General features: G+C 30.5%; 2 protein-coding genes and 1 long non-coding RNA gene across 13 annotated transcripts in view; 1 reads left to right on the top strand and 2 right to left on the bottom strand.

The window, feature by feature from the left end:
- Window positions 1-17500, top strand: part of LOC149877183 (uncharacterized) — a 288845-nt gene that overhangs the window by 238869 nt on the left and 32476 nt on the right. The window lies entirely within an intron of this gene.
- Window positions 5294-10198, bottom strand: LOC149877205 (uncharacterized). Of its 11 annotated transcripts, none has more exons than XR_016448100.1 (10): window positions 10099-10198; window positions 9867-10005; window positions 7723-7872; window positions 7416-7529; window positions 7253-7294; window positions 6996-7024; window positions 6520-6618; window positions 6198-6387; window positions 5829-6080; window positions 5294-5608 (listed from the first exon to the last, which is right to left on the bottom strand). It is a non-coding gene; the product is annotated as an uncharacterized LOC149877205 (long non-coding RNA). The 11 variants fall into 11 exon arrangements; XR_016448101.1 differs by having other exon boundaries at window positions 6989-7024; XR_016448099.1 differs by lacking the exon at window positions 6996-7024 and adding an exon at window positions 7075-7151.
- LOC149877206 (uncharacterized) overlaps window positions 14632-17500 on the bottom strand; it is a 3422-nt gene continuing 553 nt past the window's right edge. The window contains exon 2 of the mRNA XM_090074291.1: window positions 14632-15896. Within this exon, the coding sequence (XP_089930417.1) occupies window positions 14632-15896 (1265 nt within the window). The remainder of the gene's footprint in view (window positions 15897-17500) is intronic.

Below are 17500 nucleotides of genomic sequence, written 5' to 3' on the forward strand. Positions count from 1 at the left end.
TGATATGAAAAAGCTAAAATTTGATTCCATGACAAAATCTTACTACATGTGAATATTAAGTGAATTTATGATCTAAATAAATAATGCGAATATCTATTCGAGGAGATGATTCTTAGAAATCGATTATTATTAATGATTTCTTTTTTTTTTTTCGCTCTTAACTCATTAATTAATAAAACCAATTGTAAATATTGCATTTGTAGTGAAATGAAAGATGGTTTTAGTTTGAGTTTACTAATTTTTAAAATCATCTGCATGGCATGTCAAAAAGACATCAAGAGGGTACAAATATTAACGATTCGTTAATTACATTTTCTGGGAAATAGTTTCAACCAACGTAGAAGTATCGAAAGGCTTTAGCATAAGTATTCAATCGGTTCTCAGAATCCGCTTTAATCACAAAGACTATATTTTAAAAATCTTTTGGGAAATTGTGCAAAACAAACTACTAATAGCCACACCGATTCACTAATGATTTCCATGCATAAAAGCTATTGAAAACATTATGAACCACTTAAAGTAGGAGACGTAATGCAGTGACTAGATGCAGCTTCTTTAAACCCCTTTAAAAACGTCGTCGCTCAAAAGGTTTTAAATATACACGTTGAATTCATTGGCTCTAAGCAACTTTCGGTTTTTGAAAATATGTTTTTACGCATTTCGGCAGCAGGGTATATTCCCAGTGGGCATGCATCGTCCGCACGACGTCCCACGGACGATGCATGCCCATTGGGTTAAAGGGTAATGCAAAGATAGGCTTTGAAAACGAGTTTGAAATCTATAAAAAATCTGATGTTGTTTATACATCGGTATCAACATCGGTATATAACCTAACTTCAATAACAAGTCCAAGTAAATATTCGTAATGAGATTGAGTCGGATTTCAGTAAATACCTGAATAGGAAGAAGCTAACGCCATTTGTTACTATCCATTGAGCTCTCTCAATGTTTTTACCGAAAAAAGGTTCATTTTTTTGGATAAAATAACCGTTCCGTACGTTTATATTTGCTTTCTTTGTTATCATTAAAATTAGGCGATAACAATAATTTAGCGGCTATCTGATGAATTCTGCTAAATACGGTGTTTTTTGCAATGTAGAGCAGCGAAATAGTAGGGCATATAGACCATTACGTAATTTCAGATGAATTACAGACAGATAGTTCGAGCGTTTGTTAACAAATCCATGATGCATACAAAAGTTTTGCAACGGGTTGCCTATGCTCCATTAAAAGTAACATTAAGTGGTTTTTGATCCGCAAAGAATTCTATTGGCGGTCCTTTAAAAAATATTATGAAGTTGATAAGACACTCAAAGAATTGACTATCATCATTATTTACATTTGTGACAACTTTTATACCACTTGGTATTGGAAAAAATTTACGCCCACTGAATGGCACTTTGCGATTCGTAAATCTACGGACTCGACTCTCTTTGCAAGCCATCCTGAGCCATTCTCTTACCAGCTCTGGCGAATCTCCGCATGTTAGCTTCCAGTATTACATTCGCAGTTTTAGCTTTACTACCAACAGGGTCAGCCATCCAGACTAAGTAACCTTTGTCAATATTTTCAGCGTTACTTCAAAGCCATCACCATAAACATTTTTTGAATGAATGCCTTGAACCATTTAATTCCTGTTGTAATTTGTCATTATATGTAACTAATTAAATGCTGTTATAGTAGCACGATTGTTTATGGTTGTTAGATGGCTTGCGATTAGTAAGGGTACCCATACTCGAATTACCACCATTACACTTGGCTATGTGGAAAATGGATGTATCGTTAATAGACTTTATTTAGAAGTTTTCATGTATGATTTCAGAAGTTTTTATTAATGCTAAAAATGCTCAATTAAGTTGCAAAGCTAACGAACAGCTTCAGATTGGCATCATTTTACTTCATCGGCCCGATGTCGGTCCGAAAAATAAAATAACTTGTGTACCATCGGAAAACATAATCGGCTTGATGACTGCGAACACACCATAAAGTGACTTGTTCTGTGAACGTTTACAATGCGCAGGCGTAATGATACTGAGCGTGTCGCAAATTGTCCTAAAGACAATTGTCATAAAGTTTTCATAATCAATATTTTGAAATTTTCAGCTGAAGCAAACTTTAGACTTTAGTAAACTTAGTATTTGAGACTTGAGTTCTCAATCAAAGTTTATCTTTATAATAAATTGAAAGGCAAAATTTTTTTAACTATTGAATTTATTTTGTAGACTTACTTTTTAATACCAAAAGCGAAATAAAGCTATTGCTAGAAATTTACAAAACGTGTATTTTGTTATATATATATGTATTATATTATATATATTTATTTAAATAAAAATTTGATTTTATACTAATATATTTATAAAATACATTCAAAATATAGACTAGAAAAAGATATTATATTTTACAATGAAATTAGAAGTTTGAGATTTCATTAAATACCAGTCTAACTCCAGTAAAACTCCCGTGAAATCTATGCGTTCTTGGTTTACGCCTGGATCGTGACGAATACGTGCCTATAAGGATTTTAATTCCGAAAGTGAGACTAGATGTGCCGACTGCGATACCTCATATGAAAAGTTTTTGTCTATTATCGACGTTTGTTACTAAAGCTTTTAAAGTGTTTGGTGAACTGCAAAGATTTAATGGTATCTTTAAGTTGTATTCTAATCGTAATTTTTTTTCTGATGCTCTTCAGTGAACTTATGTTTTGTTTATTCAGGGATATCTTCATAATTAATTGAGATTTTTTACTTTTAATACTAATTAACCGATTCATTTTCCATTTACAATCAATCAAAATATTGAAAATAGTAATGCACCAACAAAAAGTAATAACCTAAATAAGATACACATACTAAAAGTGGAACTTTACAAAAATATGTAAGTAACATCAATGAAACAAATTTTTAATAGAGATCAAATATAGGTTAAATAGTTATTATAATGCATTTACATATACATGCACATATACGCATATACACAGGTAGAAATGATGGAATGACTTTAAGAATAAATTTTAGCCCTTTGGATAAAATTTATTTTTAGGGTGTACAGAATTGTGTTCCAAGAAAGGACACACTGGTTTGTGATAGAATTTATTCCATGTTTGATTTTCTGTTTTGGTGTATACTAAAAAAATGGATTAATTTTTTTTGCTGTTCTCAGTTTAATAAGACATGATTCTTTTGTAAAGTTATAATTCTTCTTGAAATATAATTGTTTCTCCAGAAAAAGTGAAAAAAATACTGAGTTTTAAAAGAAAAAAGACTTCTCATTTGGAAAAAATAAGTTTTATTGTCAGTAAATGATAATAATTAATATGACTATTTTTTACAACATGACGTAAAACTTTTTCACATGTCATCAAAAAAATTATATTTTTTCATTTTCTCGTCTAAATAAAATGTTCTTAAATGTATCACCGGAAAAATTATAACAAAGTGTTTATTTTATACAGAGTAAAATTAAGAAAATTCATTGTTCACATACAAAAGGATCAATGGATTGACTAGACAAAAAAATATTTTTGTGGGATTTCCTTTGTTTATTTAAACTGTACTTTATTTTTTGAAAGCTTTGAGACATGTTTCGTCATGCTGACACCAGAATAGCATACCATGCAGTTTTTAAAAACTTGCACAGCTCTTTTTTACTGTGTTGAAGGAAAATTGCTGTAAAACCTCCAATACAAAAGGTAAGGTTTATATACACAGTTAAAAGGAGGAGGTCTATGGACTAAGGGAGAAAAAAAAAGTAGAAAATATCTTCATATGCAAAGAGCTTTATCAATAGATATTGGCTGTTGTAGTAAAAATATACAAGGAAGTCACGGAAAGATCACTATTGATAGAAAATTTAGCAGACTAATGTGGAACATGGTATCAGTAGAATTGTGTTCTAACAAAAAGTGTAGGAGCATAGTATAGAAGACTTTCCTTACAGAAACATTCCTTATGTCATTATTATAGTGTTTTTAGTCTATTTAATGTTTCTTCAATTTTGGTGAGAAAAAAAGTTCAGTTAACTATTACAGCTTTAGCAAGTAACATTGTTAGGTTCGTTTGTGAAATTTAACGTTTTCAGATGTGCACCTTTGTTGCTTTAGTCCTAACTACAAAAGTGCGTGGTGAGCATAATCAGTTTTATGATTATCGTAATCTTTGACTAACTACCATTATAGTATTTAAAACAATACTGAATAAAAGCTCTTCTAAATTATAGCCTCATAAACCTTCTTGGGTAGTACTCCTCAAGCGACAGGTTTTGAGATAATGGCAAGTGAAATTTTACAATAATAGGAAGATATGTGTCAATGGGAAAAGTCAACAGAGCAGCTTTTAATAAGAAATAAATGGTAACCTTTGAACACTATTAGTAAAAGTTAAAGATTTTAGTTGATTAAAGTTATAAATTTTAATTCATGAAAAAAAAAAGTTAAATAACAAAAGCAACATTTTACCATAAAAAAGTATTCTTGAATTATTGGAAAAAATCTTGGACTAAATATATTAAATTTTAGCAGCTTGAAACAAAACTATATCAGAAACATAAAAAGCACTACAGTATAAGAGCAATAGTTTTTAATATTGGTCAGATCATTATATTTCAACCTTTGGCCTGTGGGGCACCATTTCTGATTTTGTTGGTTTTTACACATCATCTACATTATGTAAATACGTTGAATGGTAAAAATAGACAACTTTAAAGCCTTATAACTTTTTTATAACTTTGAACAAGTGACTTATTTTTTCTAGAACTGTTTTCTGGATATTTCTGTCTTAAAAATAGTAATTTTTGTTAACATGTATCATATTAAAAAAATACTATAACCTCCTCAACTTTGGAAAAATGCTAAAAAATGGCAAAATGAAGTTAACCGTAGTATTTTTCTGTTCATCTACAAGTCCTTACTTGTTAGTTTTCTTATTAGCTGCTATTGTCTACAACAAATAGGCAAAATATAAGCAGTTTGTTACATTTTAGAAATCAAATATATCTAAAACTATAAAGTCTACTCCACTAAAAAGTCCCATTTTCAGCCATTTTGGGATAGCTCGTAAACTTTTCTAACACTTTGTATCGATCTAATACTAACAGCAAACAATACCATCCCGCCTTAAAAAAACTTCAGGGTCCCTTAAGGGCAAACCCTTAAGGGACCCTCATGAAAATGTCCGCGCCAAATTTCAGGGTCCCTTAAGGGCTAGCCCTAAAGCGGCCAAAAAAAAAACCACGCTTTACTACTCATCCTGTATGACTAGTAAAGCGTGGTTGTTTTTTTAAACTAGTAATATTCAATAGTTTAACACAGTTTATTTAAAAATATTTATATAAATCATCATTACATATCTTTATTTATAAAAGTGTTTTCTAAGTCTTTTGCTTTTTTTGTCGAGGATCTTTGTTTTCACTGTCGTCTTCGTTTTCACTGTCGTCATTATTTCCTTCATATCCGTCGTCTTTACTCTCTTCCTCAATCGAAACTTCAAGTGTCTTTTTCTTACAGCGCTGCAGACGACCACCAGAGCGATCCTGGCGTTATTAAAAAATCGTGCTACTTTCAGTTCTATCTTTTTAGACGTGGTGCCAGGGAAAATGTCAACAGTTGAAACTATAAACATTTAAAAAAGTACTTATAAAAAAAAGAGAAAAAATATGTAAATAAATAGTCATTTAAATCTATAATTATATAACCAATAACTATAGTTATGCCTAAATATATGGATTCACATGTATTAGAGATTCACATGTATTAAAGATTGTATTGTTTGATATAGCTGCATTAACAATATAAATTATATCTACATATAAAAAGATATTAATAGATTTACTTTATTTTACTGTTAAGCCAAACACCACAAGTCAAACTGTTGACTCACAGTCAAACAGATTCATATTTGTACAAATGTTCACAGTAGATGTAGATTACACTGATTTTCTTACGCTGATTTTCCAGGCTATCAAAAACTTCAGCTTCCCATGTGTTCCAAGCCTATTGATCTTTTGCTGTAAGTCATGCGCCAGCAATTTGTTTGAAATTGTTCATAGACAGTCAACCCTCCTTCATTCTTCATCAATGCTAACTAAAAAAGATCAGTTAACAACTTAAATATATTACACCATCATTCACACTATGTTCCCTTGTCAAGAGCAACATATTATGGCTATTCTTACATAATCAGAAATTGATAAAAACTTACCATATTATTTGGGTGCTTTTCAATCTCAGAATATTGCTGCAGAGAAGTAAAGATAGGAAATTATGTATGACAGACATTCTGATCAACAAGATCACTAGCAACACATGCCTCCAATCTTCCCTGTCTTTGCTCAAGATTGGTCAACTTATATTCAGTTCACGAAGAATGAACATATTCATAAGAAACTGTCCTGTTATGATAACCATAACAAACAATATACTACATATTTATACTTAAAATATTATACTACTGCCATTCATTTCATATGCCAAAACATTTTATAGAATAATTTCTTACCCCTAGTAATACAAAACATTCAAACCTTGTGCACTAAATGGTTCAACTTTAAGTCAGCTGCAACCCCAAGCATACTACCATGTATACGCAGTAAACTTGAATCAGAAGAATCATGGAGACTTAACTAAAGTCACAACAAATATTATTTTCAATAGTTTATATAACTTTAACAATTTATAATTACCCTTTGAAAAATAAAGTCTAAAGCAGTTTTGTACCATTATAAAACTAATACTTAACTGACATAAAAATATATTTCTAATTTAATTTAATAAAATGGATATGTACACCAATACATATTTTACATGTATTCCTTGGTCCATATGTACTCCTACATGTGGACCTTGAGATTCATATCAAATCTCATTATTATTTATATCCTAGGGTTTTAGAGCATGGTGGCCTTATATACCAAGATATAAATAGTATTATTATAAATGCAGTAAAGATTAAGAGAAAACCTATACATGAACAATAAATAGTTTACAGCATACAACTGACTGTATATCTGACCGTGGAATGCTTGAAACCTATATGAAATCATTAAAAAATTAAAAAACAAAATCAAACTTTTGTGTACCTAAAATACATAACTAGATCCCAATTTTCAAAAACTTAAAATTGGCTGGGCAATACAGGTAATTGAAAACTGAAAACCTTTAAAAAAAAAAGAAAAAGCGTAGCAACAAAACACTTTCATATAAGAACAAATAAATCATCTCATCACGATAAACAGCAGAAAAGTAACTTTTACTTACATCAGATAAATTAAGAGATGTACTTATACAATCAGGCTAGAACTAAATAAAAATCATATTATTAAATGATATTTACTTTAACAATGATATTTAGCAACTGATAACATACATTTATGCATGATTAAAATCACATTAAAGAAATTTGATAATGTTAATAACTTACATGTGGGAATGGAGATTGAGACTTCAAAAAGAAATAACAGCTTTATATGAAGAGATAAAAAATGACACTTGGATTCTTCTTTACTTTGATGACTTTCTCTTAATGAAACTTGACCTGAAAAAAACAATTTTTCTAAAAATAGGCCTTTTAGCACTGTAAGGTACAGCGGTGTATGAGTTTGTTCAATTAGTTTGACTAATTACTCTTAGTAAAAAAACTGACAGCAATCTTTTTTGTAGCATGTGTTTGATGAATATTAGTCTCATAAATTAACAATTTAGATTAAACATAGGAAATCCTAATTTACATTCATTGCTTTTGTGCTCCATTTATACATATAATCCAGTCGCACCATCAAAAATAGTAGGCACACTTCTATCAAAGTTATCTTCACCAATTTTAATATTCTCCTCCTCTACAACAGGCTCACCCTGCGTCATATAATTGGGAGATTCTCCTAAAATGAATATATTTGACCAAAAATATTTTTAAAAAAAGTTACAAAAGTTTAGATAAAAAAAGGCAGTCAGATATTTGTCTGATAGTCTATAAATAGGATGAGATAAAAGCAACAATGTATTATAATTACTTTATAACATTACTTTGATATTTTTAAATTATCAAGATTATTAGCTACCTATTTATATTGCTGTATTACCTTTTCATCTTGAGACAAAAATATCAAGTTGACTACGACGTTTTCTTCTTTCAGTTTTTGAAGCCATTTTTAAATTATACAACAAATATTTTGTTGCTATTATAGGATTATATCTTTATTATATTAAATAACTCATTAAAAATAGTTTAAATAAAAATTGATCATCATGATTAATGTCTATCAATACTTAGAAGCTATATGAATGGACAAAAATGTTTGAAGCAAATCTATTTTCTAACCATGTAGCTTTCTCGTAGCGAACACAACGGTTCAATTCTACATTTCCTCTTATACTAAAAAACTCTTCCCTACTTAAGTTTTGCATACAACTTATACTTATAAAAATCCGTAAGAATATCATAAAAATACTATCATAAAAAAAGCCACTCAAACTATATTTACAATTTTTTAAGGAAACAACGTCAATATACGCTTTACGGAGTTTCTTTCTGAATGGTTCAAAATTGTTCTGTTAAATCGTTTTTTTCCGAGTTTTAAAATTCCAGAAAATTAGAGCCGATTTCAGGCTAGCCTGAGTTTAGTCCTAAGCCACCCCTTATTAGGATCTGCCCTAAACACACCCTAATTTTAAAAAATCATCAAAAATATACTAATTTTGTGCTGAAAAGAAATGTAAGCTAATTATTTTTTAGTTTTGATAAAAAATTGTTTGAGAGAATTCGCCCTTAGAATACCCTGAACCACGAAGGGACCCTTAAGGGGCCCTTAAGTCATTTTAAGGCGGGATTAGACCTAACTATATCAAAATGTAAACATTAACTTGTCATGCTCACAACAAAAATGGAAGCATTTTTTGATAACTAATTTTGAATTATCAGGGTTGTATAATGTTATTGGAAATCAGTGTTTTACAAAATTTTATATAGTTTGCTGTAAAAGCCTAGCGCAGCATTGTTATTTTTGTCAAAAACAAAATTAGCATTTTTTCAAAATTTTTGTATATTCCCTTAACAAGGATAATACGTAATAATGTGGATGATAACTGAAAACAAAACAAAAAATTGTTTAATAAGATAAGAGTAAAACCCTCTTGAGCTCAGGCTCATGAAATTTGGCAGTAATGCCACTAACTGTATACCAATGCAAAAATATTGTTATTGGATAAGTAAAATAATTGCCAGATTTTCGTAAACAGCTATCACAAACCTTGTCACCTTTCAGATCAGTTTTCTTTCCAGGAAAGAATTCACCAAAATAATTCAGTAATGCCCAATCATCAATATTGATAACAGTGTTCATTAGTTGTTTTTTTTTGTATTAATGGAAGTATCTTCCAGTATGTGAAAAATGGTAAATATACTGCTCATTGATGTTACATGAGCTTTTAAACACCATGATTAAGGTGAGAAATAATGATATGAACAAGTTCTTTTGATAGCAGGAAAATTCTCAAATTATTTAGCAAGTACTAAATGTGTAATAGTAACGGTTTCAGAAATGAAGAGAAATCTGAAAAAGTTTAACATGAATCATAACTCTTTTTCCAAATATGAATTTAGTAAGGTCTTGTTTTAACATCTTTTTCTATAAACCTTACAAATTTCTATAAAATTTACAGTTTTCTTTAAAAAAAAAATTTATAGCAAAACACACAATATCATAACTTTTAAATTGGAATTGACTTTTTTATAACTAAACATAATTCATAATAATAACTCACTTTTATTCTTTTTGAGTAAAAGTCCATTATGATATAGGATACAAGAAATCATTGTTTGAAAAAAACCCATAACCCCAATATAGATATACTTTGACAATCAAAGGCTACATACCAGATGTTTTTAAATTTTTCTTTAAAAACTAAAAACACGTCTCTCAGCATCAAAATTTGATTTCCAATTTTGAAGGGATAGTTATAAATAACTCTTTTCACTGTACCACCTATTCCATCGCATGCACTTTTTTCATGTCCTTAAAAAATGCCAATCTGCTTTTAGTCCACAGTCTTTTTACATGAAATCACAGTTTTTTCAAATTAAAAAATACAATTAAAAAAAAGCATACCTATTAAGGTAATGATTATCAATTTGGACTCAAACTTTAAAAAGCATTTATGCTTGGGCTGTAAACAGTTTGGTTATAATTTAAAAAGCGCTTTTATCCTAAATTGGAACAACGCATGCGCGGAGTATAAAACTTGTTAATGGTGGTATTTATAAAGCTTATATTGATTATAAGTTTATTTTCTTCTGAAATTAAAGTTCTAAATAGTAAAACGTTTTCTTTATCGACTGGAGGAAACCCGTTGGTTAAAACTGTTGGATATTCTGCTAAAAAAAGTATCATTATATAAACCCGTTGGTTTTAAATGTTACAAAAGGACAACACTTGATGTTAACCGTATCGCGGCGGTATAGAAACTGCATTAAGCGGATATCAAGTTTATCTTTACTGGAGATTTACAAGTTGTAAACGATTCTGTGGTTTACAATCTAAATTTTTCTTGTAAATCATAACAAATATTATTCAAGCTGAAAAATTCCGTTATTCACTCATAATATAAACTTACATGATGTACTTAATTTTGTTTGATTTTTCTGGGTTGAGTTCTTTTTTTCATGTTAACTATCTTTTAATAAATAGACTGTGCTCGATCGTAAATTTAGTAAACTTTAGCACACTTATTCTTAAGCATGCAACAGTTAAGATTAGGTCAACAAAGAAATAAAGAATATGTGAAATGATATCCACTGCTTATATATGGACGCTTATTTAGTTTGTTCTTGTAAAGTGTCCATACTAAGTCATTTCATATAGCATTATACAAATAATTGCAGACACAATACTGCCAAGGTGCTTGCTGTTTGTTGATCGCAGTAAAGATCAACAGGGATTATTCATACAATGTTGAAGAAGTGAGGAGCGTTCATAGATTTTCTAAAAAAAACTGTACATTGATTACACAATGTAACAAAAAAAAAAAAAATTTCTGTTTATCAAAGTTTTTTGATGTTTCTTAATTAATTTGAGTATGCTGAGTCTGAATATGACATTGGATTTTTTATTGCATCAATCGTTTGGTCGTAAAAAAAAAAAAAATCAATTAAACATATAATTAATATAAATCGTTTTGCAATCATGTTACATTATATTGTATTGTAACAGTCTCTCACAATCTCAAAAAACACTAAAAGTGAACAGTAGAACGAGGTTTTCTTTTATGAAGTTTCTCGTCATCGCGTATCAAACACCAGATGTAGTCACCCATCATAGCTGCATCCCATCTGCCCTGGTATCTTTTCTCCATTGCAAGAATATCCTGATGGAAACGTTCCCCGTGCTCTTCACTCACATCACCCAAATTTGGTCTGAAAAATTCCAAGTGTGAATGCAGGTAATGCAGCTTTATTGACATTCTGCATTTCATATCTGCGTACCGTACAATTAAGTTTTCCACTATCTCTTTGTAGTTATCACTCTTATTGTTGCCTAAAAAGCTATGAACAACATGTCTAAATGCAGTCCATGCTTCTTTTTCAACAGCAGACATTTTGTCCTCAAGCTCCTTACATGCCAACATAACTTTAATCTGTGGACCAACGAATATACCTGCTGAAATTTTTGCATCTGACACCTTTGGAAACATCTGCCGAATATGCTGGAATGCTGCACTATCTGGGTTTAATGCTTTGACAAATTGTTTGATAAGACCAAGTTTAATGTGAAGGGGTGGTAGTAAGATCTTTTCAACAGGTATCAGAGATTGATTAATAACATTGTGCGAACCAGGCTGTAAATGTTCTCTCACTGGCCACTCACGTCTTGTGAAGTGCTGGTTTGCAGCCCTGCTATCCCATAAACAAAGAAAACACGAGTACTTTGTGTATCCTCCTTGCAGACCGAGAAGAAATGCTAGCATCTTAAAGTCTCCACATACATCCCACTTGTAACTGTCGTAGTTGATTTTCTCAAGCAACAACTTCACGTTCTTATAGTCTTCCTTTAGATGAACGGAATGAGCAACTGGAATCGAAGGAAATCGGTTTCCGTTATGGAGCAAAACTGCCTTTAGACTTCTTGTTGAGCTGTCAATGAATAATCTCCACTCTTCAGGATTGTGAACAATGCCAATGTCATTGAAAAGACCACGAACGTCATGACAATAGCACAGTGATTCTGATACTACATAAAAGTATGCGAATGTTTCATGTCTTTTTCGGTATTTCGAGGTTCTGCAGCTTGGATCTAATAAATTCCATTCTTTCAAACGTGATGTCAGAAGTTCTGCATTTGATTTAGTGAGACCTAAATCTCGTACTAAGTCATCAAGTTCTTGTTGGATAGGGAAATGAGGTGAATCATTCGGTTCCCTGAAATCACAGTCATCATTGAGTTCATCCGGTGAGTCTACTTCAGAATGATATGCAGCTGCTTCTTCGGATTGAGGTGGAGTAGGAACAGGCAATTCATCACTGTGTGGAACTGGTCCAATAGAAGATGGTGTACTTGGATAAACTAGAGTCAGCCTATCTTTCGGTCTTTTATACTTTGAAATGTCAACAATGCAGAAAAAGCAGTCATCATGATGGTTCGTCGGTTCTCTCCATATTCTCGGAATCGCAAAGGGCATTGACTTTCGGATTCCACGCAGCCATCCTTCCAGAGTTGATCTGCAGCTACCACAACTGTAGTGTGGTGCCCACGATTTGTCCTGATCTCCCATAGCCATGCCAAAATAAGCATGATATGCAGTAAAGAATTTTGTACCACTGACAATCTTATGTTTAGCTTGTGTTGGACTAATATAGTAACCACAAACATAACAGAATGAGTCAGGACAAAGCTTGCGGATCTACTAGACATATTCACCACTTCATGTAACAGTTGTAATTAGTTAAACTGAAAATAAACACACGAATATAGTTAAAATCAGCATATATATATAATGTTTTAATTGCATTACACATATACGAAAACTCCGAAATATACTTTATGCTTTTTCTCAGGAAATCTTGATGATAGAGAAAAACCAATGGTACCACTGAAATCAGCATACAAAAATTATGTAAGAAACATTAAAAAATTAACATAAACAAAAATGTTGTTACATGGTGTTATTTGGGTTATTCATTTTGGATATTTTCGGCTCTTTAACAAATTGATCAAATAAAAAAGCATCTTTCTTTAATTTTTTAAAAGACGCCCCTTAGCTTTTTTTTGGGCTAATAACATTTCATTTTCGACAATATAAAATGGCTGCTGTTCTTGAAGAAAATGTCCTTTGCTGCTGCTGTTGGGATTCAAGGAGCATTAGGGCAATATGCTTTAGAAATGTTAAAAAATGAATGCTGATTGAATTTAAAATAGGGGAACACTCTCTTTATCAACTGGTGGACATCTGTTGGTTGTAACAGTTGGATGTCCTGCTAAAACAAGTATCCTAACAGGTTATAAAACCAACAGAAGGACAAGTTCTAACGTTTTGCGCAGCGGCACAGGAAGTCTTACAAGGACAAATTAAAACTTTCTTTATGAACTGTTTCATACACTTGTTTAATATGCCTTTACACAGAAAAACACAGATGGTTGTGTAAGTAATGTTTAGTTTCTTGTTTTGATAGCAATAACTGACACTTTTGATCAAAACGATGATTACTTCTTAAATGTGTATTTTCCACAGAGGCTCATTTTTGGTAGAAGTGCTTCAAGGAACGAACAGAAGAATAACTCAAGGAAATACGCATGGCTAATGTCAATTATTTTGAGAACGCCTAAAGCTGGTGCATGGTGATTTTCGGACAAACTAATGTTGTTAAAGCAACATTAGATTGGCTTCCTTGTTTACTTACAACAACTTGCCATTTAACGCTCTTTTAGTTTTATTTGATTTTAATTTTATTACATCAAATTACATTTTATTTAATTTGCAATTAAATTTAATGTGATTAAATTACATTTAGGTTTAATTCATGTTTTATAGTAAGTGTTAGAAGCGACAGTAATAATTAAACTATTGTAAAGGAGCATGTAGAAAGTGGCATTTGTTATTTAATTATTGTGAGTAGGTTTTGTTAAAAGTGGCATTTGTAGCCTAATTATTGTTATTATTATTAATGGTTAGTTTATTGGTACGTGCTCTCCACAGACCTCTTTTTTATTATATATTCTATTGGTGGAGCAGCTTAGACACTATTGTATTTTGTACTAGTTTAAATACACAGTCTCTCCAAAGGATCAATTTTCAATCCTCGAGATTTTACAATAAGATTGTAAGAGAAATATCGCACAAAAACTTTGTTAAACGTTACATTTGATGGAAAAATAATCAGCAATTCTTACTTTACAAATAAAACAATTATTTATACAAAATTGCTTACGTTTGCAAAAGAATTCATGCACCTGATAATTCTTTAAAGTTTTTTAACTTTAACGCACTCACAAACGTTGAAATAACGTTTAAAGTTATCTGTTAACTTTGCATCATAAAATCAATTTAAGTGATATGTTCAAAAAATATTGACAAACCAAATATTTTTATGATAATTTTTGATAATAATGTGATAATAAGTCATTTCAACACTCTTACCAGTTTGTTACTTAAAGAAAAAGATAGCACATATCACAAGTCTCTTCACAGAGTTTTTGTGATACATTATCAACTGAAGTTTCAGCTCTATTACATTCCAAAAATTCCATTTTACACTGCCTAGTTGATAAAATAACATTTTTCTGGTTTTTTGGCAAAAATCCAACCCAGATTAAAATTTCAAGGTCAAAGTCTTTTAGTTCCCTCTCCTGATCTTCTTTACCAAGATACATTTCCAGTATGATTTTATTTTCATTCTCGCATAAGGTTATTGCAGGTTGTAAGATATAACCTTTGTACATTATCCACTTATTAGATATCCATTTCTTCTTATCTTTGTTTAACTCGATTGTTAGATTGTGCTGATGATACACTGTTTTCTCATTATATTTAAAACTAAAAATCTGAGGCCCTCTAGCAACCGTGATAAAATCAAACGATGTCTTAGTTCTAGTTTTTGGAAACTCTTTCACTTTTTTTTTTGCTTTCTGATTTTTTAGTGATCTGTTCAATCTCCTACATAATTGATTATTACGCTTTGAAGAAAAAGGATATGCAATTGCCTTAACATACCAGTTTAAAAAACCAGACCACTTGCCCAAGATAGGATTAGTATGAGACAAACCAGTTATTAGAAAAGGTACTTCCATGTGTTCATACCGACATTCAGCAAGTAGTGCTTCGATATTTTGTTCTGTTTGTCTACTTTCATCGGCTTCTAACCAGTTCAATACAAACGTCATCACACTATTTTCATGATAAGCAAACCCATCGTTAGACTTCAGTAGCATTAACAAGCTGGAGAAGTGAAGCTTGTTAGGTAATTCATCAAATGCAACGCATTCCAGTGGGGTAAATAACTTGGTGAGATATTGGCTGCAACAACTAAGAAATAAGTTTTTTGAAAGAACATATCCGAGAGAACTTTTAAAGAAAGTTAAGCGATCTAACACTGAATTGCATTCATCGATTGTTGCAACGCTGATATATTCAACCATTGCAGATCCTTGTTTAAGAAGCGTATCACACATATATCGATCACCGATTTCTAAAACTTTAAGTAGTTTAGATAGACCAATATTGTTTAGTGAACCAAAGTCGTAAAAGGAATGAATAAGCAATTCTACATATTCGCTTTCACCGGGATTTACATTTAAAATAATTTCCTTTTCGTTTTTCTCCTCCAGTTGTTTTGCAAAGAATTTACTGTTTAAGCACAATACCAACTTGTGAACTGGAAATGAAACTTGCTTATTGCAGCTATAAAACTTGTAGCCTAAATGAAAATGAAAAAAGTTATATTAGTATATATATATATACATATATATATACATATATATATATATATATATATATATATATATATATATATATATATATATATATATATATATATCAGTGTGTAGTAGTTCGTTGGTTTTTTTATGACAAAGTGAGGTTCTAGCACCTTTTTTTTTATTTTGTTGTATTTATTTTTGTTCTTTAGATTATTTTATTACAAATTAGTATCACAAAACAATAAAAATAAAACAAAACCCTGATTTTTATAGTAATCTTTTTTAAATTCTGATAAAAAAAACATTTATTCAACAGCTTCAATGTCACTGTTGTTCTCAGAAGCTATGCCTTCCTCTTTTTCTCCCTGATGTAATCATAAAAAGTGGCTTCAACTGAAGTATTTACACAATTTTTATGTTCCCAATGTCATTAGCTCTGGCAGTTTTTACAGGAAAGTTCATGCTTTGCTTTTCGGTCGTAGATTAAATTATTGTTTGCAATTTCAGGAGCCTTTGTATCAGCTGTAAATCTCTCACATAAATGTTAATAATAAAATCTCTCACCTTAGTGTTAGAGAAAAGAAGTCCAATTTGATATTGAACTCAAATTTGAAATTGAAATGGTAAGACCATTATTTTTCATTTCTCCTGAAGATCACAGTTATTCTATATAAACAAGCGATGCATTTTAGGCTTTGTACCATTAATGAGAGACCCACAGTCTTTTTTTTTTTTTTTGTCTCTGCTTTTTTATGCCTCCAAATTCTTGATCATATTGCAATTAGCTGTGTCCTTGAAATTGACAGTTGACAGACACTATTGTCAAAAAAGGATTTAACGTAATATAAAGGTCTGATATTAATAATCTTAATGATTAGGATAACTATGAAATGGTTTTGATTAAAGTAAATATTTCTGATGTAAAGTAAATAACCCTTTATATTCCTGATGTAGTGTAAATAACCCTTTAGTATATACTAAATTATATACTAATTATATGTTAAATTTATTCAGAACTTAGATTATTAGTATGTACTAAACTACTTTTCAAGTGAAAAAAAGAAACTATACCTAAGAAATTTAGAGAAGAAAAAAGATGTCCAATGAAATAAGAGGTACATTCCGTTAGGATAATTATGATATGGTTTTAATTAAAGTAAATATTTTTACCATTAGATCTTTTATGTAAAACTCAATCTAACATAATACTTAAACAATATTATAAGTAACAGTAAACCTAATGCTAATTAAATATCAAGGTCAAAACATTGATCTAAATAGCGGCCTAACAGTTGCTCCCTAACTCTCTTTGATATGAGAGCCTAGGCACTAATGATTTAGAAATCTATAAATCTGTTTAATCTGACTCGTAATTTTTTCTTAATTTAAAGATGTTTAAAACTAAAACTGTAAATGAAACTATTACCTGTAACTTAAGTGAATTTAATTTCATTTCTTTTTCATTATGAAATTGTTAGCCTGCATATTTGTGCTTTGGGTTGATTTTTATTAATTTGCACCTCATCTCCGTCTGTCATTATTTTATTTTGAGAAAATAAAGCTAGGTGACCATATTGAACAAAGGGATTGGGTTTGTTAAGTT

This window comes from Hydra viridissima, unplaced genomic scaffold (genome assembly GCF_058129835.1).
Source record: "Hydra viridissima isolate aposymbiotic clone 2 unplaced genomic scaffold, HvirCarnegie_v1 scaffold_16, whole genome shotgun sequence".
Taxonomy (NCBI): domain Eukaryota; kingdom Metazoa; phylum Cnidaria; class Hydrozoa; order Anthoathecata; family Hydridae; genus Hydra; species Hydra viridissima.